Below are 20291 nucleotides of genomic sequence, written 5' to 3' on the forward strand. Positions count from 1 at the left end.
TGGAAGTCCTTGACTAGAAGCGTCTGGGAAACAGAAAGCTTGGACTCAAGGTTTCATTCAGCTAATATCCCTGGAGACCCTCTTCTGTGCAGGAGACCCTCTTTTGTGTGCGGTTGGGACACAAAGGTCAGCAGGCGGCAGTCCCTGCTCTCAGGGAGCTACCCGCCGCTCAGGGAGCGGCCCAACTAGGACTCTGAAACAAAGTGAAATGTCACCAAGAGGCTGCACAGCTGACGTGCCCCTAATTATCAAACCAATGAAGAGGTTCTGTCCACAAAAGCAACGTCTGCCTTCCGTCTGATCTGTGTAAACGCCCCCTACTCGCATCCCTCACCGCCGCCCCCCAAGCCCGGGGACTAGAGAGCTGGGCCTCTACAGAGCAGGGTCTAAGACTCGCCCTCCCCGCCACGGGGTGTCAGGGCGCAGGGCAACAAGCAGACACGAGAGGAAGAAGCAGAGACCCCAGCAGCAGAGGGGAAGTGGCCCACGCGACCCACGAAGGGGCTGCGGCAGGTGGGTCGGGCTGGCGAGAGTCCGCTAGACCCTCAGTGCCATTCTTTCCGGAAGGGGGAAGCCCATGGCGTTGTTGCCCTGGTGCTCGGACTGGAGGGTCTGCCGCGCGCGTGATACGACTGAGGGTGCTTCGCCGCCCGCGCCGCGAGGCCGGCGCCCCGGGGGCGTGGCCGAGGCGAAGCCCCGCCTCAGGCTCCTCCCCCTAGGAGCGCGAGCCAGTCCTGAGCGGCGCCATCCCTTTCCCGGGTCATCGCCCCGCCCCTCTTCCGGCCCGCGAGCCCCCCGCGCGTCGCTTCTGGGCCGCGTTCGCTAGCTCTCGCGCGCTAGCCAGCCCGCCCTCTCAGCGCGCGCTTGGCAGCCCGACGACGCGGGAGCCTCACAAACCTGACGAGGCTTGCAGCGCTCGTTACCACTGAGCGCCTGTCCGCTAAGGCGGTACGTTCGGTTCCCGGCCCGGGGACTGTCGGGGTAGCCGAATCTGTGGCCCCAGAGCGGAGGCGGCGGCGGTGAGAGGACTGGGCCAGGAGGAGGCGGACATGGCGGGGCTCAGGGCAGCGGGAGGAGGGTGGTCCGGGCGCCCAGGAGGCCACGTCGAAGGCTCGCGGGCGGGCAGTGCGTGGGGGGACCGCGAGGAGTGTTGGGTCAAACAGGCTTGCATCGGCTCTGGCCCGGCGCGAAGGAAGGGCTGGGAACTGAAGGGGGCGGTCCTCGAGGGTTTCCGCGAGACCCTCAGGGGCATCGCGACGGCGGAGACGCCGCCTAGAGGCTCCTGCCACGTTTCCACAGCGCGTTACCTTCCGCTCGGGGTGGGCGACAGCCTTCCTCGCGCGGCCGTGGGTTTTCTGGACCTGGAGACCCGGCTTGCTGTGTCGGGGTGGAGGGAGGTCGCGCCTGAGGGCAGTCGAGTTCTCGAACCCGGGCCTCCGAAGGCTGGAACCTGCCCGGGGGCGACGGACCCTGCGCGACTGTTCGCGGGGGAGGAAGGGAACGGGGTTCGGGGCCCTGCCCCCTTAACTCGGGAAAATCCGCGATTGCAGAAGTTGGACGCGCTCGCGGGCGGTTCTTCCAGGAGTGGGTGGATACGTGGGGTGCCCCCTCACCTAGCGCTCCTCAAGAGCCCCGTGCCAGTGCCGGGCCGCGGGCTGCCGGGGCATGAAAAGCCCACCTCCCAGCGCCGCGGGAATCCTGCCTCTCGGGGTCTGGAGCCCGCTTTGTGGCGCCGCGAGGCTGGTCCGAGGCTCCTCACCCGCCCCCCGCGGCTGGGATTCCCTCAACCTTGGGAAAGTCTGTCCGGAAAAATACTTGTTTCCAGAAACGGGCTCGACTCGCCTCTCGTTACAAGGGAGGGAAAAGTACAAAGTTACAAACTCCTGGCAGGCAGGGCTGGGTTTTCCTTGGGGTTCTCGGCCCGCCGCCGGGAGCCGAGGAGACTGTGGAACAAAGTAGAACTTGAGGAGCTGCCGCGGTGACTGCGTCCCCGGATGACGTCACCGTGCGAGATTTAAAATGGGAGCTTTTCGCTCCGAGTGTGGGTGGAGGGTTTGTGGCCCCTTACTCGAGATACTTCGCTTGCGTACCTCGGGTCTTCTGGGCCTTGCTGGGTTCTGCTTCCTGACTTTATAACTCTCCCCTCTGAGGGGTACCCTTCGGATCCTCCTGGAATACTGACCTGTGAGGGTGGGTTAAATTGTCAGCAAATCAGGCACTATTCCTTCAAAAGTGAAGAAAAAAAAAAAAAAAAAAATTCCGTATGACTCATCTTGTGTTACAACCCAAAGCCACCACTAAGTGGTTCTTTCCTTCCTTTCTTCCTTTTATTTTCTGATGTGAAACAGAGGGCCGAGGAGGGGTGGAGGGGGGCAAGAAAGGAAAACAAAACCCCACACTCAGATATGTAGAGCAGAGTTGGCAAATTGAATGAAGAAAATGAGTTAGTTGGGGATGGAGTATATTTCTTTAGCGTGATTCCTTGTTTTCTTTGGTGGGGTGGAGGCTGATGTAGTTCCATCAGCAAGTTTCATCCCAAAGCATATATTAAATTGCAGTGGGTTTTCTTTTCTATCATAACGTGGTGGAGTATAAATATAGCTTTATATGTGGAAATGGCTGACGTTTTTTTCAACAGGAGGCTGCACAGCAGTTGCAGAGGGCTGGGGTTGTGTGCCGCTGGCCATAGAAGAAACCCATTCTAGGGTTCCAGGAGGAAGGTTTGGGTGTCTTCCCATCTAGGATCAGGGTAGCTATGGCTGCCAGCATACTTCTCAAATACCATACAGAATTTATTTCACACTGATGTCCCTTGTTTGAATTTGCACAAGGAGGAAAGGAATCATACTATGAAGACAGACTTTAAGAGGAAGTTTGGGAAAAGAAAAAGGAAGCTAACAGAATCAGCTTTAGTTTTTAAATCTGAAAGAACTATAGGCTAGGTTAGTCAGTTTTTACACCAGACATAGCAGAGGCTGTATGTCTTTAATAATTGGCTCTGAAAAGGTGGTGTTGCTTAGTAAATGCAGCATCTGATAACTCCAAGTTACTTACAGCAGCCAAATGAATGAGCTCATCGGGTAAAGACAGAATATACATTGAAACAATCCCAGTACAAGAAAGATATCCAGTACAAGGTTTTTGCTTTTATGGATTAATCAATGATAAATCAGATCTGACGTTTAAAAAGAATCCTTCTTGAGGCAGTTCCAAAATGCAACTGAATGTCTAATTATTCCTTTTAGTTTGGTTTTCCATGAATGATCCTGAATTTCCACTTTCTTAAATATGCTTTGATAGAGCTGGGTTTTTTGGTCATATTTACCTATGTCTCTGGTCCTGAAAGAATACTTAGAGAAGCTCGATGGTGGATCTTTGTGTATGACAGGTTTGTTGAAATATAGTTCACACACTCTATAATCCACGCATTTAAAATGTACAGTTCATTGGTATTAGTATATTCACTAAGTTGTAGAACCATCACCACAGTCAATTTTAGGACATTTTCATCATTTCAAAAGGCAGTCTTATACTCACTGACATCACTCCTCCCCCATTCTCCTACCCCTAGGCCACTAATCTATTTCCTGTTTATATAGATTTGCTTATTCTGGACATTTCATATAGTGTTATACAGTATTTGGTCTTTTGGCTTCTTTCCCTTAGCATAATGTATTCAAGTTTCATACATGTTGTAGCACCTACCAGTTTGTCATTTCTGTTGATGAATAATATTCCACATTTTATTTATGCATATATCGGTTGCTCCCCATTTAGTTTGTTTCTGCTTTTTGGTTATTATGAATAATGTTTCTGCAGACATTTGTGTACAAGTTTTTGTGTGAACATATGGCTTCATTTTTCTTGGGTATAGAGCTAGAAGTAGAATTGCTGGGTCATGTGGTAGCCCTATATATATGACCTTTTTAGGAACTGCTAAACTGTTTTCTATATTGGCTCTACAATACTGGATTTTAAAGTGGACTTTTTTATGTTTTAAAGTACATGTTATTTCTTATAATTTTAAACTTGAATTATTATAGTTAAATATTTATGCATGTAGTAAAAGCTTATAGTGGTATCATTGTAGTACTTCTGAGTGATATCTCTGATTTTTATTTTAGCTAACAGGAACAACTTGGTGTGCTCTCTTTAGTGAACTCCTTACAAAGGTGATAAAATTCTTAAGCAGTATTTAATAATAAGGTCTTTATGGCATAAATTAGTGACTGTTCCTTGCTCCAGATATCAGCCAATGAAACATGAGATAAAATTGGCAGGAGGAAAGGGGGCTGTAAAGGAGGTATATTTCACAGAGCTTTATCTTCAAATTTTGATGTTTCCACTTTTTTGAGAAAAACTATTTTATCTTTGCAGGAGAAAATGAAGAACGAAATTGCTGCTGTAGTCTTCTTTTTCACAAGACTAGTTCGAAAACATGATAAATTGAAAAAAGAAGCAGTCGAGAGGTTTGCTGAGAAATTGACCCTGATACTTCAAGAAAAATATAAAAATCACTGGTATCCGGAAAAACCATCAAAAGGACAAGCCTACAGGTAAAGGATTAGCTTGGACATTTGAATTGGACTGAGTGAAGGGGATGATCATCAGCTCCTCAAAGGGTTAGGGTTAGGGTTAGGAGCCAGAGGAGTGATGGTGTCCTGTCTATGTCTTTCACAGTTTAGCTGCATCATACCCAGCTCAGGAGTGGCTCATTTATTTTTTCCTTATTCACTTAAAAATACAAGCATTTGTTGTTGGGACTCCTACTGCCTGGACTTGGGATGCCAATCTGTAGACTCCTGGGAATTAGTTTTGTGGTCATAGTGTGACTCCTGAGTGTTTTTCTTTGTGTATCACAGGTAGTTGAGGATTTTCACAATTGTAGAGGACCCCTGAAACTATCACTTAGAAAAGGGCATGGTGAGAGCTGAGAGAAATGAGATCCTTGTATCTAAAAGTAAATTACATGCGACATATTAAAAGTTTTCTGGCAAATGAGAAATAAGATTATTAGAACACCTGATATGTTCTCGACACAGGAATGATTTCATTTGTACTGTGCATAATTCGTTGTAGTAGAAGCCAGTGTAACCATTTTATAGATGAAGGTAACTTACCTATGATTTGCAAATGGTAAATACTAGCTCTGGAATTTGAATTCAGGTCTAACTCACCCTAAATTCTTAGGAGCTTTCTGTTACACCACAGTCTGACCACTGCCTTGTCTCTGAGGGTGAAGGCAGTTCTCACTCCCAGCTGTCTTTTGTACTCCAGTTTATAAGTTGCATATACAGTTTAAAGAAGAGCAGACTCCTGTAAAACTTGTCCTGGCATGTTCTCTCTTTAGTGTTTATGTGACTACTTGGGAACCTGAGTTGAGAATGTTCTACTAAACTCAGCTGTCAAACTGTGTCCCATTTGTGGATGTGACCAAAAAATAAAAGTGGAACAGTTGTGACTGTCATGAATATAAATTCTTTTATTTATGCATATTGCTGCCCCTAAAGATTCCTCCACAAATCAGCACTTCACAGTAAAAAGAATTTTCTTCCAGTCACTGTGTTCTTGTCAAGTGTATGACTATTCAGTGTGCAAAGGAGGTAAAAATATGACTTGTTTAGTTTTCATTTGTGAAAAGCAAGGTAAGCATGTGATCTGTTGAAAAGAATCAAAGTAATTGATATATTTCTCTCTCATTTTTATCCAAAGAGGTTTCCTAGTATACTGGAAAATGTGAGTGAAAGTAGAGATGTGGATATAATTCAAGTTATTGTTTTTTATCCTCTCACTTGATTCTCTCAGTTTTTTCCTGCATATCTTCATTTCTGATAAAGTGTACAGCTTTTGTGAATTAGAGCTCTTGAGGCTTTTTACACTGATGTAATTGACATTGGACTAAGGCTTTTGGTAGTGCCAAGCCACTGTACTGTTACTGAAAAAGGAGACACTGTCAAATAAATGCTTAAAGATCAGACAGTGTACAATTTCATTTCCATTAATTTCAAAAACTTGAGGAAAAAAGTTAGCCAAACAGGATTAAATTGGCATGTAATCAGAACTATCATTATTGAGTCATTTTGAAGCCATCTTTGAAGTAGAAAACTATTAGAGTTAATAGTGGGTTGTTTTCTTTTATAAAAATTAGTAGACTATAGAATTAACCAAAGTTTTAGACTCTTCATAGAGTAGGTTGGAAGTGTTCTTTTTCTTCTAAAGTTTTTATATTAGTATGTTTCTCTGCAACATACACAAATAAGGGCAATTTGGCAACATTACCGAGATCTGTAAAAATATTCATAGTCTTTGAAAACTGAGTCTCCTAAAATCTATTCTAGAATCATAATCAGAAATGCAGACAAATATGTATGAATATGGATATTTCTTACACTTTATAATTGCAAAAAATTGGAAAGCACTACACTGTCAAGTAAATGATAGACTATTTTTATGCAACTTTTAAAATCTTGTTTTTGAAGAGTGGCTAATGGGTAAGTAGTCACAGTATCTAGAGTGAAAAAAAAATAGCATAGAAATATGTATGGTATGCAAATTTTGTTGAAACAGTGTCTCTAAGCCTTTATATTTACATATTTTTTTTTAAGCTCAGAGCCTACATCTTCACTGTGTGTTAAAAAACACATACATGTATACATGTAAGATCTATCTCCTTACCCTTAACTGATTTTGATCCTGGGCACATGGGACTTTTGAATCAACCTACACAACATTAGAATCTATAACATAAGACCATCTCATAGAAAGGAACAAAGATTTTCTTACATGTTTTAAACTAGTTTTAAATTTTTACTCTGAATTTGCTAAATTGTTAATGGTGATGTTATGATAAATATAGGCCTAATTGGGTTGTTCAATAAGATGAACTTTGGCATCTGTTGTGGATCTGAACCCTGCATTCACTACTTTCTTGCCGGGTAATGTTGGGCAAGTTACTCAAACTCTCTCTGCCTCCTTTCTTTCTTGCAATGGAGAAAATAGTATGTAACTCACAGGATCAATGTGAAAATTTAAAGAGTTAATATAGACATACTTTGTTTTATTGTACTTTGCTTTATTTTATATCACAGATGTGGTTTTTATAAATTGAAGTTTTGTGCAAGCATGCATTGAGCAAGTCTATCAGCGCCACATTTGCAATTGCATTTGCTCACTTTGCGTCTCTGTCACATTTTGGTAAATCTTACAGTATTTCATACTTTTTTGTTATTATATTTGTTTCAGTGATCTGTAATAAGGGATCTTTGATGTTACTATTACAGAGACTCGATGAAGGCTCAGGTGATGGTTAGCATTTTTTAGCATAAAGCTATGTATATTGTGTTTTAGATGTAATGCTATTACACATTTAATAGACTACAGTGTAGTATAAATATAACTTTTATATACACTGAGAAATAAAAAATTTGTGACTGGCTTTATTGTGATACTTACTTTATTGCTCTGGTCTTTAACCAACCCACAATGTCTGAGGTATGGCCATACATACAAAGTATTTAGAAAACTTTCAAAAAGGGTTGTTATTATTATTACTTAGAAATATATATTAGCTATTATCTAATGAGAACTTTTTCACTGTTTTAAATGAAAATGGAAATTGACTAATTAAATATAAACACATTATTCTCTTGATGTTACAGTATTATAGTTAGTAGTATTATCAATATTTGTCAATTAACTTATATTTTCTATATTTTAAAGCTTTGGGTCTGAAGAAGAAGTAAAATGATTTAATCTAAATTCACCTTGTAAATCGTGGGCTTCTCTGGTGGCTCAGACGGTAAAGAATCTGCCTGCAGTGCAGGAGACCCAGGTTCAATCCCTGGGATGGGAAGACCCCCTGGAGAAGGGAATAGCTACCCACTCCAGTATTTTTACCTGAAGAATCTCTTGAATAGAGGAACCTGGGGGCTACAGTCCATAGGGATCACAAAGAGTTGGACATGACTGAGAGACATAACACTTTTACTTTCATACTTTCACACTATAAATCAGGATTAGTACAAAAACCTGGATTCTCTTGGTTCATTTCTTAGCTGTAGGCAGTAAATACTTTCATTGTAACTAAAAATTTCTCTATGTAAGCAGGATACTTACTTTAAGAGGTATTTTTGCATTCATACTGAGAGCCATCTTTGAGCATTCTGTTAGGTAGCTGTGGTTGGTACTTCTTGAGTTAAAAGAAAAAATGGGACAGATGGGAATTCCCTGGTAGCCCAGTGGTTAGGACTCTGTGCTTTTACTGCTGTGGGCCCAGGTTTGATCCCTGGTCAGGGAACTAAGATCCTATAAACTGTGTGCTGGAACAGTCTTTATTGGTTTAGAATTTTTTCACTTTTTTGCTAACTAAAAAATAGGAAAACCCTTGAGTAACACAACTTAAATAAGCCAGTAACACTTTTGGATTATATTTTACTCTTAATACATGATAAAAATGGTTCTGTGTCCTTGACTGATTTGGTATTTAGAGAACAGTTATAGGTAAGGCAAAGGATACTCTTCTTAAGCAAAGTAATGACAGAGCAAAACTTGTCACAAAAATTTCTGAATATTGTTTAAAACATTAGTTGAGGTCTTTTTGTTAGCTGGAGATTTTGTTATATAGGAATTTGGCTAATTTTTTGCATTCAAAGTTCTAAGTAATTTCATGCAACTTTCATACTCCTTGCTTGTTGAAGTACATGTGAGGTTGAGTAGTTACTATCTGAAATGAGGTAGAGCCAGTTCTGATTTCCCTGTGCTCATGCAGATGCCCTCTTCTTTCTACCAGGCTGGGTAGACAGCAGCATTGATGCTGCTGCTGTCTCTTTGCCTTTAGTTCAGATTTGTTAATCTATTTAGGATAGGTATTCCTGAGTTCTTTACCAGGGTTTTATTTTTTTTAATTCATGTTGGCAAATACTAGTAGATATAACTAAGTTTCTGGTTTAAATTTTATTTAAAGCTATTAACATTACTCCACTTTTTTGTAGATGCATTCGTGTCAATAAGTTTCAGAGAGTTGATCCTGATGTCCTGAAAGCCTGTGAGAACAGCTGCATCTTGTACAGTGACCTGGGCTTGCCAAAGGAACTCACTCTATGGGTGGACCCATGTGAGGTGTGCTGTAGGTGAGTTCTTGAGTTTGGCAACTGAACTGATCACCATGCTGGAATTGATTTTTATGAAATTCTCTCAGGTACTGCCTATACACGTATCTTAATGGCCAGGAGCTGGTTGTTTGGCTTTCTCAGATGTGAATTTTGTAAACTAATCTTCTAGGAGGTGATAGTAAAAGACTGGTTACACTCCTGTTTTACAACTAAAGAAACTTAAGAAATGATAGAGTAGGGGTTTTTTTTTGAAGAGCTTTACCAAGTTTATTGTAGAATTTAGATACCTTGACTCCCCATAGGTCAGTTATTACCTTCTCGCATTTGATAGTGCCCTTTCCCCTCTTCAAACTAGGAAAGTTGCTAATCCCAAATAATACTGGATAATTACTTTTGGTTGGTCTCTGTTGCTGTTTGTTTCTACTCTTGCCTCTCCCTGCCCCCTGCCCCTTTTGGCTTTTAAGTGGCTGAGTGAACTTTCTGTGGTTTTATTTTCATAATGGAAATTATTTCTTGTTTCCTAATGAGCAGAATTGTAAAAGCTAGGTGTGTTAGGTATGAAGCTGAACTTCATTCACTTTAAAAGCATTCATTGTGGACCAGGCATTCTTAGTTGTGGAAATGAAAGTGACATTATTCTTTCAGGTAGTTCAAAGCGTAATAAGGGAGAAGAAAGAATAAGCAGATAACAACAGAGTGAGATTTATGCTATAATAGAAATATGTACAAGATGCCCTGGTTGGTGGCACAAAGGAGAAAGTTACTGCCTCACGGAAGACTGTAGTCACCCCTTGGTAAATCAGTGAAGGATTAGTTCCAGGACACTCCTCACCACACACGCGCATACACAGCCAGAACTAAGATCCTTGGATGCCCACGTCCCTTATATAAAATAGTGCAGTATTTGCATATAACTTGTGTATAACCTCCCATTTACTTTAAATCATCTCTAGATTACTTATAATACCTAATACAATGTAAATGCTATGTAAATAGTTGCCTTAAATTGAAGAAGTTCAAGTTTTTCTTTTACGAACTTTCTAGATTTTTTTCCCCCCAATATTTTTGGTCTGTGGTTGGCTGAATGCACGGATGCAGAACCCATAGATACAGAGGACTGATTTTATTGAGTAGGTGATACTTGAGCTGAGTGGTGAAGGAGTTGCAGTTGACTGACTAGATGACAAAGTAGGAAAGATGTTTCCAGACAGGATGAACAGATGCATGGAACCCCCTGTGAGTGATTTCCTACAGCTGTTCCATTAGGGTTTTCTCTTTGGTTTAGAGGTACAGTTTACCCATTGATTGTAGTAGAGGTGCTTTTGATGTAACCCTAATATCTTCTAAAGGTGGTCATGGGCTGTGACTTGATCTTCATCAATGAAAGTGGTGACGAAGACATGCTGGATAAATACATGGTTGTTCTGCAACAATTTTCTAGACCACCCTGGGGCTGCTTGATGTAAGCTGGTGTCTTATGTAAGCTTATTGCTTTGGAAAACTGGAGGCAGGTAGATTTTCCAGTACTTATTTCTCATAAAAAGGAATAGCAGCAATTTTTGGTCTGAGAAGGTCAGACAATTTTTAGAGTCTGGGACTAAGGACGGATTTACCTCAGGCCAGGGTCAGACTTTGTTTTGTAGACTTGGTCCACTGAATCCCTGCAGAAGACTTTTCAGTATATAAGAAATAGCTATCACAAAAATAACTATATTGAAATACTTACTTTTTTAAGGCCTATACGTTGATCCTGATTTACTCTTACTTCATGCACAGTTCTTTAAGTTGTATAGTTTTTTAAGCCATTAAGACTTACATGACATTTGAAGGGGGACTGTTCAAAATACAGTTGACTTTCCATATCTGAGGGTTCCATATCCACCCATTCAACCAACTTTAGTTCAAAAATATTTGAGGGGAAAAAATTAAAGATAAGTTCTAAAAAGCAAAACTTGAATTTGCCATGCTATGCAACTATTTACATAATATTCAAAGTATCTGCATAATATTTACATTGTATTAGATATGATAAGTAATCTGGAGATAGTTTAAAGTGTATGGGAGCGTGTGGGCAGGTTGTATGCAAATACCTTGCCATTTTATTTAAGGTACAATACTTGGGCAGCCATAGATTTTCACACTGGGAGAGGAGGGGGAGGGGATGGTCCTGGAACCAGTCCCCTAGGATACTGTTGTCATAAATTTACAAAAAAAGTAATAGTCTAACATAGAAGTGGGAACAAAAAAGCAAGAGTTGAGCCAAATATATTATCACACTGTCAAATAAGGAATATTTAATACAACAGTCTTAAATCATAGGGGAAAGTTTCTATATCCAAGGATGTTTAAGAAGTTGGTGAATTACATGAACATTATGGACATATTTATTTGAAATGCTTAAACCATATCTTGACACCTGAAGATGAGAGCTTTAGTTACGTGGACATTCTGTTTTAAAGTGAATACTTCATTATATGATAATACCAGATAATGAAAAATTACTGAGCTTTCTCATCTTGCTAGTATAAGAAAATCCTTGCATTGCCTTCTGTATGATCAAAATTTTGCCCCAAATTGACTATGATGTGAGTTTCTTCACAGTTAATAGAAATTATCTTTAGAATGTTCATTAAGTGATGATAGAAACCCCAGAGGAAACAAAGTGTTAGTAATTGGGTAGAGATGATTGCTATAAATTAATAAAGGAAATTGAGATATTTATTAGTGCTTTTGAATCCAAACTGGGAATATTCTGAAAATTAAAACTGATACAGCAGTTACATAGTTGAATAAATAATGTGAGTCATTAAAAATAATAAATCATTGTATACTAAAGGCTGTGGTTGTAAAAAATATTTGAAATCTACTCAGAACATTATTCATAGAATTATTCCCTCAGGATAGATATTGGAAAAATGGAAAAGTGTTATATAGTTAGAAAGGTAATCACTTCGTGAAATACTTCAGATTATACTGAATAGAAAACAGATCTTTCCTATAAGGAGAAATCCTGCAAATAGCTGGCATGTTATTATCTACTCAGTAGTCTACACTTCTTTTTTGTTTGTAATTTCTGTAATCCTTTCTTTTCCTGATAAAGAGCATTAGATACTATTGATATTTTTCAAATTAACTCAGTTGGTCTTAATGTTTTAGCAGTGTGTTTAAATTTTAAATTGTAAAGTTTAAAACTTGTCCCTTACTAATTCTGAGGAATTAATTGCATGTTCTGCTATTACGGTAATATAGTAAGCTGTTTCACTTACCCTGAAGAGAGCCCTCATGCCAAAATACTACCAAGGGAAAAATGCAAAACCTAATTGAGCTCAAGTGTCAAAGAAATCTGAGTTAATAAAGCTGATCCTTCAGTCATTTAGATGTCTGCCCTTGGTTTAGGTTTCTGTTTCTACTGAGGTAGGGTTTTTTCTCAGATTTCCTGCCTTTCTGTTTTGCCTGAGTTGAAATTGTAGTTCGTGAATTCTGTGTTGTGAAGAACTCACCCAATTGTTCAGGCATTTTCTAAGAAGAAGAATCACCAGTTGAAGAACAACCACTATCCAACTATTTCCAGCTTCCTCATCCTGCAGATAAGAAACTAAGGCCTGGACAGACTGCATAACTTGTACCTGGTTACAGCTAGTACATGGCAGAGCAGAACCAAAAACATGTCTTGTGCTCTTTCCACCATCCTATAGCAGTTTATGAGACAGACTGAAAGAGAATAGAAAAAGGGAATTATATACTGTATTTAGATTGCATTTATGGCCCCATTCAGCCCATGAGAATAGAAGATAGCACAGCTAAAAGAAATAGAACTCACCTATGAGACTACTTGATTGCTATTTAAACTTTCATAGACTTTGTTGTAATTAGGCCTTTTACTTAATTGTTAATATCCTGATTCAGAAATAATTTGAGATGAGTTATCTTGAAATTAATTGACATCATAGTTAACCTTATTTTTCTTTTGAAGTCATTCTTACATTTTGTAAGCTTGGAATCATTTGTTTAACTTTAATTACATGTTGTGTAAGACTGCTTAACAGTTCATTTCCTTTGTCCTAACACTTCCTAGAAATTGTTTCATAGTGTTTATGATGTCTAATTTATTTGAATGGATTTGTCGGTTTCTTCTCTGTCCTCTCAATGAAAACTCCTAGTTTTACTGTGTATTATGCTATTTTCCCCTGATCGCAGAATTTTTTTTTCTAGTAACCAATAGCCAAAGTTAGATATCCTGACAGTTTTTCTTAGATCAAGGCTTTAAAAATGTTTTGGAAGAATAAAAACACTGCTTAAAAGAAGTGAACATTTATCATAGGAATCTCTGAAATCAGCAGTGTAATTCAAGAAAAATCCTTTTATTTTCCTCAACAGTAGCTATATTTTCTTTTTCTCTTTAACCTCAACAGTTCCCTCAGTTCTCATTTTTGTCAGTGTAGATACAGGAAACACAGGCCCCTTTTTTAATTTAATTGCAGTAAAAGTAAATCCCATAAGAAATATCTAGTTGATTTTTGACTTGAATTACTATGATCTACAATATAGGGGTCAATTAAAAATTCATTAGAAAGTTTTACTGTATTAATGTAAATGTCCAGTACTTTAATGTATGGCCAATTTCAGTGGTGCATACAAAAATGTAATCAATGAATTTCTCTTGGGGCAGTAAAAAAGAAAATCGGAAAAGAGAATGAATGAGGTCACTTTTTTGATACGTTAATAGACTGGAAAACTGTCGCCTGCCTGTTGGCATGGAGCTGGGTTAACATACTATATATGTAGAATCAAGTTCTGGGAGGGTTCCTTCTTGGCCCGGGACTGGTGGCATGTCCAGACCTGTTCAGTTGTTTTTATGGACATTTGTTGCTTTGTTGATATAACTTCAGGGTTTCTAAGTTTTTTGTTTTTGGATTTTTTTATTCTAAGGTATGGAGAGAAAAATAATGCATTCATTGTTGCCAGCTTTGAAAATGAGGATGAAAACAAGGATGAGATTTCCAAGAAAGTTACCAGGGCCCTTGATAAGGTTACCTCTGATTATCATTCAGGATCCTCCTCTTCAGATGAAGAAACATGTAAGGAAGTGGAAGTGAAACCGAATTCTGTGGCTGCGACCCCCAGCCCTGTGTACCAGGTAACCATGAAGTGGCTCCATACTGAAGGTCCTGAGCAGGGCTTGCAAGGTCATCCTGGGTAATTCTGCTCATATTGCCCAGGATTTCTGACTTGAGATTTTAGATCACAGTTCTTGCCTTTCCACACTAAGGGGAAGCTGTTTCATCTGAGATGAGAATAGGCATCCTGAGTCATTTTATCAAAGGTCTGCTTTACTATTCAATATGTAGGATAAATATATTTCAAAAAGAATAGGAAGAATCATGGAAATAAAACATTTCTGATGTTTTAAAATCCTTAGTGCTTTCAGAAACAGCTACTTTTTTTTTTTTTTGTAGCCTTTAACTCTTCCAATTTGTAACTTTAGGTTTAACTTTCATGTTCCTCCCTCCCTGTGGTTAAAGAGAAACATCAATAAATTTTTCTTTAGTTAATTTTTCATTCAAGCCAAAACAATATCTTTCTTTGCCTTAACATGTAAGAATCATATAGCAAGCATGAGAGCTTTCCTGCTGGTTCGGTTGGTAAAGAATCTGCCTGCAATTCAGGAGACCCGGATTCGATCCCTGGGTTGGGAATATCCCCTGGAAAATGGAATAGCAACCCACTCCAGTATTCTTGCCCAGAGAATTATATGGACAGAGGAGCCTGGCAGGCTGTGGTCTATATGGTCACAAAGAGTGGGACACAACTGAGCAACTAACACATAGCAGTCAGACGTGTACTTTGTTCACTTATTTATTACTTATACCCCACATACCAAAGAACAGTTAATGTATTATAGATTGTAAAATTCTTAACAGGACTTTTCAACAGGAAATATTGTCAAGTAAAAAAAAAAAAAATCTTTTGAGTTGAGCCTTATTCTGTACATGTACTTTTTCTGATTTTGAGTCTATTTTTAAATATACCTGTTTTTATTAAGTTGGGCTTAATTAGATATAATTAAACATAACAGGTTTCTGGTATGGTTTGATTTGGCCTAAAATGAGAATTTAGATTTTAATGAGTAAGAAATCAGAGTATCATGAGTATTAGAGACTGAACCTTTAAAAAATTAACTTGAAACAGTATGTGCGTCCATGCTGAGTCACTTCAGTTGTGTCCGACTCTGCAGCCCTATAAACTGTAGCCCACCAGGCTCCTCTGTCCATGGGATTCTCCAGGCAAGAATATTGGAGAGGTTGCCATGCCCTTTTTCAGGGACTCTTCCCAACCCAGGGATTGTACCTACATCTCTTAACGTCTCCTACACTGGCAGACAGATTCTTTACCACTAGCGTCACCTGGAAAGCCAGAGTACAACAGTGACAGGTCCTCCGCTTCCCCAGCCACCAGTCTTGTGCCCTTGCATGAAGGTGTTCATTACCAGTTATTTTTGTATCCTTCCCAATAGAGTCCCTATATAGATAAGTAAACATAATATTTGTATTTCAGGGATCATTTTAAGACCACTGACATAAATATTTTGGACTTTTTTTCCCTGTGTGATACATTATGTGCTACAAATTACCATTGTTAAATTACTTGCAATTCATTGAGATGTGTGGTAATTTGATCTCAGAATTTTATTTGTTGTTACTCAGTAAAGCAAGAATATGAATCCCAAATTGAACTTATTGCTACTAATTTTTACAAGTAAATTGACCTTTAATTTTTAGATTTTCTTTTAAAATTAAATTGTACTTGTTTTCCCCCTTGTTGAAAGACTACTGGGATAAAATTCTAACAGAAAAGCATAGAAATGGAAGTGTCTTTTATGTGCTTTTAAAATAAAACAGTTCTTTTTGACATTACATTCACTTTCACAAAACATTTCATAATGGAGAAGTATAGTTCAGCTCTTAACAGTCATTGTGTAGAAAGTTGGAGCAGATGGTCCACTTTAAGATCTTTTTTACCTGTCCATTTTTTTCATCTTGGATCTGGCTTTACCAAGAAGAACCTTAAAAAAAGAGGTTATCAAAGTATGGACAAAATAATTTCTAGCTTGGGGGTCTTTGTTCTCTGATAGGGGTCTGTGTTTTCTGAAAGGAACCTCCAAAGATAATTCTCCACTAAAAATGAAGATTATGTAATTTCTCCCCAAATTGGTCTATAGATTCACCTTGCTATCAAAATCCCAAAAGGCTTTTTTCTAGATAAAATTGAAAGAAAGGAGAATCAAGTCAGAGATCTCACACTAATATCAAGTCATTATGTTTATCAAGACAGTGTGTTAATGGTTTGTTGTTTACTCTCCAAGTTGTGTCCAACTCTTTTGTGACCCCATGGACTGTAGTCCACCAGGCTCCACTGTTCATGGGATTTCCCAGGCAAGAATAGTGGAGTGGGTTATGATTTCCTTCTCCAGGGCATCTTCCCCACCCAGGAATCAACCCGCCTCTCCTACACTGGCAGATGAATTCTTTACCACTGAACCACTAGGCAATCCCTGTGGTAATGGTTTAAAGATACACAAATATATTATTGGAACAGATTTACGTACAAAATTTTTTTTAATAAGTGCCAAAGCAATTCAGTGGGGAAAATCTATAAGAACTGGTACTGAAACGATTGGATAATCCATTTATTTTTTAAAAAGTGACCCTAACTGCTACCTTATTCCATACATTAAAACAACAACAACAACAACTAATTTTAAATGGGTCACAGGTCTAAACATAAATGCTAAATCTGACACTTGGAAGAAAACATAGGGAGATACCTTTATTATTTAGGATAGGCAAAGATTTCTTCCAAAAATGTTATTAAATTTGACCTCATCAAAATTAAAAATCTTTGCCCATCAGAAGAAACTGTAAAGAAAATGAATGGGCAGAAGTATAGGCTGGAACAAAATATTCTCAATACATATATTTGTCAAAGGACTTGTTTTCAGAATATACTTTAAAAATCAGTCCTATAAATCAACAATAAAAGACAAATGATCCAAATAACAACAGTGGGTATAAGATGTGAAAAAACACTTGTACAAAAGAAGTTATATAAATGGCCAGTAAGCAAATGAAAAAGGTGCTCAGCCTTATTTGTTATCAGGTAATTGTAAATTTAAGCCACAGTGAAACACTACTTTCAGAATGGCTAAAATTAAAACATCTGACAGTACCAAGTGCTGACAAGGATGTGAAGAAGCTGGATTCATAAACTGTTGATGAAAGTGTAAAAAATGGTACTATCACTTTGAAAACTGCTTGGCACTTAAATATGCATCTGCCCTATAACCCAACAGTTCCACTCCTAAGTATTTTAACAAGAGAAATGAAAAGAACCATATCTACAAAGCCTCTTACTAGAATGTTTATAACAGTAAAAAAAAACAAATATCCATTAACAAGTGAATGGCGGAAGATAGTCATATATTCATTTATACCATAGGATAATAACAATAAAACAGATTTCATAATAGACACAGTACAGAAGGACCTAAAAAACATTCTTTTGAGCAGAACAATTTTGCCAGGGAATTCTTTAGTGGTCCAGTGGTTAAGGACTCTTGTTTTCACTGCCAAGGGCACAAGTTGGTTCCTGGTAGGGAAACTAAGATCCCACAAGTCATGTGTTACAGCCCCAAAAAAAGAATATTGCTAGACACAAAAGAATATATACCTTCCATTTATATGGTGTTCACAAACAGGGAAAACTCAGTCTGTGATAGAAATTTGAACAGTGGTTGCTTGTGGGAATCATTGTTCCAGAATTGTGTCTACTTTTTGAGTTTTAAAAGCTTACCAGGACCCCAATGTAGAAAGAAATGAAAACATTCCACTTCACTATTGGTTTTTAGTATAGGTCAATTATTAGTTGGAACTATTAATAAATGTTTTCATTTCCCCATTGTAGGTAATCAAGAATTAACTGTGCATGCTAAGGTTATTCACTGCAGCATTGTTTTGTGTGCTTTTGTGCATTGTTGTTTTAAAAGACTGAAACTAGCCGAAATGTCCTATCAACAAGATACCACTTGATTTAGTTATGGCATAGTCACTGCATTACTGTCTAGCTGTAGATTTATGGAAAAAGTCATTATATATATGAATGTCTCTGATATGTATTTGAGTATAGAAGCAGTATGCAGAATTGTGGATATTTAATGTGTATATTGATGTACACACAAGTATATTCATAGAATCTCTCTAAAGGTAATCAAAAAATTGATTAGTGTCTGCTGCCTCTGAGAGGGTAGCTGGTAATCAGATAAAGAGAGACTTTTTTTTCCCACTATATACAACTTCGTGCCTTTTGAATTTTCTATCCTGAATGTAGTGCTGATATACAGAATATAAATTTTTTAATCCCTATGCTAAGAGCAGATTAGAAATCAGAGAACTCTGAAACTCATAGTCACAGGGCACAGTATTCTGAGCAGAGAGGTCCAAGACTGCTGAAAACATTTTGCATAATGTGAACTTGATGTCCCACTTGACTTACAGCATAATCTAAGATTGTTGTTCCAAAATGCTAAACTGGCTACATTAGAATTACCTGCAGAGTGTCATCAAAATACCTGGCCTCTCTTCCTAAAATTTTGTTAATACTGTTCACTAGACCAGGACTGGGGCATGACATTTTTGTGTTTAAAAGCTTCATAGGTGACTCTTCAGCCAGCTTTGGACACCAGCGGTCTTAAACATGATGTGTCCTTACAGGCCTCTACTCATTCTGTGTTTTCATCTTTTCTGGTTGATACAGCCAGAGAATACCTGGTTTTCGAGGGGTGTGTTTGAGTTTATTAATTTTTGTTCATTTGAAAAATACTGATCACTTACTATATTTGAAGTTTTTAACATATTTAGACTTGACTGTAGGGAATGTCCCTTAGAGCTACTCTTTGGGTTGTGGGTGAGTGAGTTTGTTTTTTTATTGATTTACCATTTTCTTTTCCCTACAGATTTCGGAATTAATATTCCCACCTCTTCCAATGTGGCACCCGCTGCCCAGAAAAAAGCCAATAATGTATCGAGGGAATGGCAATCAAAGTCACTACCCTCCTCCCATTCCATTTGGTTATCCAAATCAGGGACGGAAGAATAAACCATATCGCCCAGTTCCAGTAACATGGGTACCTCCTCCTGGAATGCATTGTGACCGCAATCACTGGATTAATCCTCACATGTTAGCACCTCACTAGCTGCTTTTGTCTGTTGGTGTCATGTTGAGCGAAGGTAGAATAAGCCTGACTACACATTAAAAGTTCATACTTAAAGTAGTAAAGTTAGATGGGCTAAACCATCAAACTTATTTTTATAGAGAAGTTATTAAGAATAATCTTTTCTTAAAAATATATATGCACTTTAGATATATTGATATAGTTTGAGAAACTTTATAAAAGTTAGTCAAGTGCCTGAGTTTTTAATATTAAACTTGAGTATTTATATATTGTGCATCAGCTCTGTTGCTTATGAGGATACTGTAGGAGTGGATGATCTAGCACCTTTGAGCATTTACTTTATGGAAAGTATGTAAGTTATTTATACACATGGAAATCTATTTTATGTTGTTTAGAAGAATTGCATAAAATCATGTAGTTGCAAATAAAAAGTAGTTTGAGGCATGACAATGTGTGCTGCTGTTCTGTGCATAAACAGAGAAGAGTGAAAGGGATATCTCACTGCAGTGTTTAGTTAAATATTTAGCAAAGAAAAAGCCATGTAGCAATTTCCATTTTTCTTTAAAAAATTTTTTTATTAACCATAACTTTCCCAAAGGCTATAGTAGCAAGTGATTCATATAAAAAGTCTAAAATTTGTTAGTAGTACCTAATTGAAAATATAAATACAGTGAAACATCTTTCAGTCATCAAAGTCACTATACATAGGATTTTCTTAGCCTGGAATTTGGCCTGTACAAATGTTGATAAGACATCTGACTATGCCTAGTGCCACTGCATAAAGCAGAAATGTCCTTGTAGATGCTCTAAGCTCTGCCTTGTGCTTTTTTTCTTCAACACGTTAAAGTCTTTATTAAAGTGAAAGTGAAAGTGACGTCGCTCAGTCGTATCCGACTCTTTGCGACCCCATAGACTGTAGCCTGCCATGCTCCTCCGTCCATGGGATTTTCCAG

At 38.6% G+C, this 20291-nt stretch overlaps 1 protein-coding gene across 2 annotated transcripts; it reads left to right on the forward strand.

The window, feature by feature from the left end:
- The first annotated feature begins 782 nt into the window (after positions 1 to 782).
- On the forward strand, positions 783 to 19788 carry BTG3 (BTG anti-proliferation factor 3). Of its 2 annotated transcripts, none has more exons than XM_027546304.1 (5): positions 783 to 948; positions 4378 to 4556; positions 8991 to 9128; positions 14040 to 14247; positions 19120 to 19788. In XM_027546304.1, exons 2-5 carry the CDS (start codon positions 4384 to 4386, stop codon positions 19357 to 19359), a joined length of 759 nt encoding a protein of 252 aa, XP_027402105.1. In that variant the 5' UTR covers positions 783 to 948; positions 4378 to 4383; the 3' UTR covers positions 19360 to 19788. The 2 variants fall into 2 exon arrangements, with proteins under 2 accessions (XP_027402105.1, XP_027402197.1); XM_027546396.1 differs by having other exon boundaries at positions 785 to 1019.
- The last annotated feature ends 503 nt before the right edge of the window (positions 19789 to 20291 follow it).

Source organism: Bos indicus x Bos taurus, chromosome 1 (genome assembly GCF_003369695.1).
Source record: "Bos indicus x Bos taurus breed Angus x Brahman F1 hybrid chromosome 1, Bos_hybrid_MaternalHap_v2.0, whole genome shotgun sequence".
In the NCBI taxonomy this organism is placed as follows: Eukaryota; Metazoa; Chordata; class Mammalia; order Artiodactyla; family Bovidae; genus Bos; species Bos indicus x Bos taurus.

Coding starts and splice junctions, on each gene's coding strand:
- BTG3 (XM_027546304.1), top strand. CDS start 4,384: ATGAAGAACGAAATTGCTGCTGTAGTCTTCTTTTTCACAAGACTAGTT. Junction 4,557..8,990: donor TCAAAAGGACAAGCCTACAG/GTAAAGGATTAG, acceptor ACTTTTTTGTAG/ATGCATTCGTGTCAATAAGT. Junction 14,248..19,119: donor CCCCCAGCCCTGTGTACCAG/GTAACCATGAAG, acceptor TTTTCCCTACAG/ATTTCGGAATTAATATTCCC.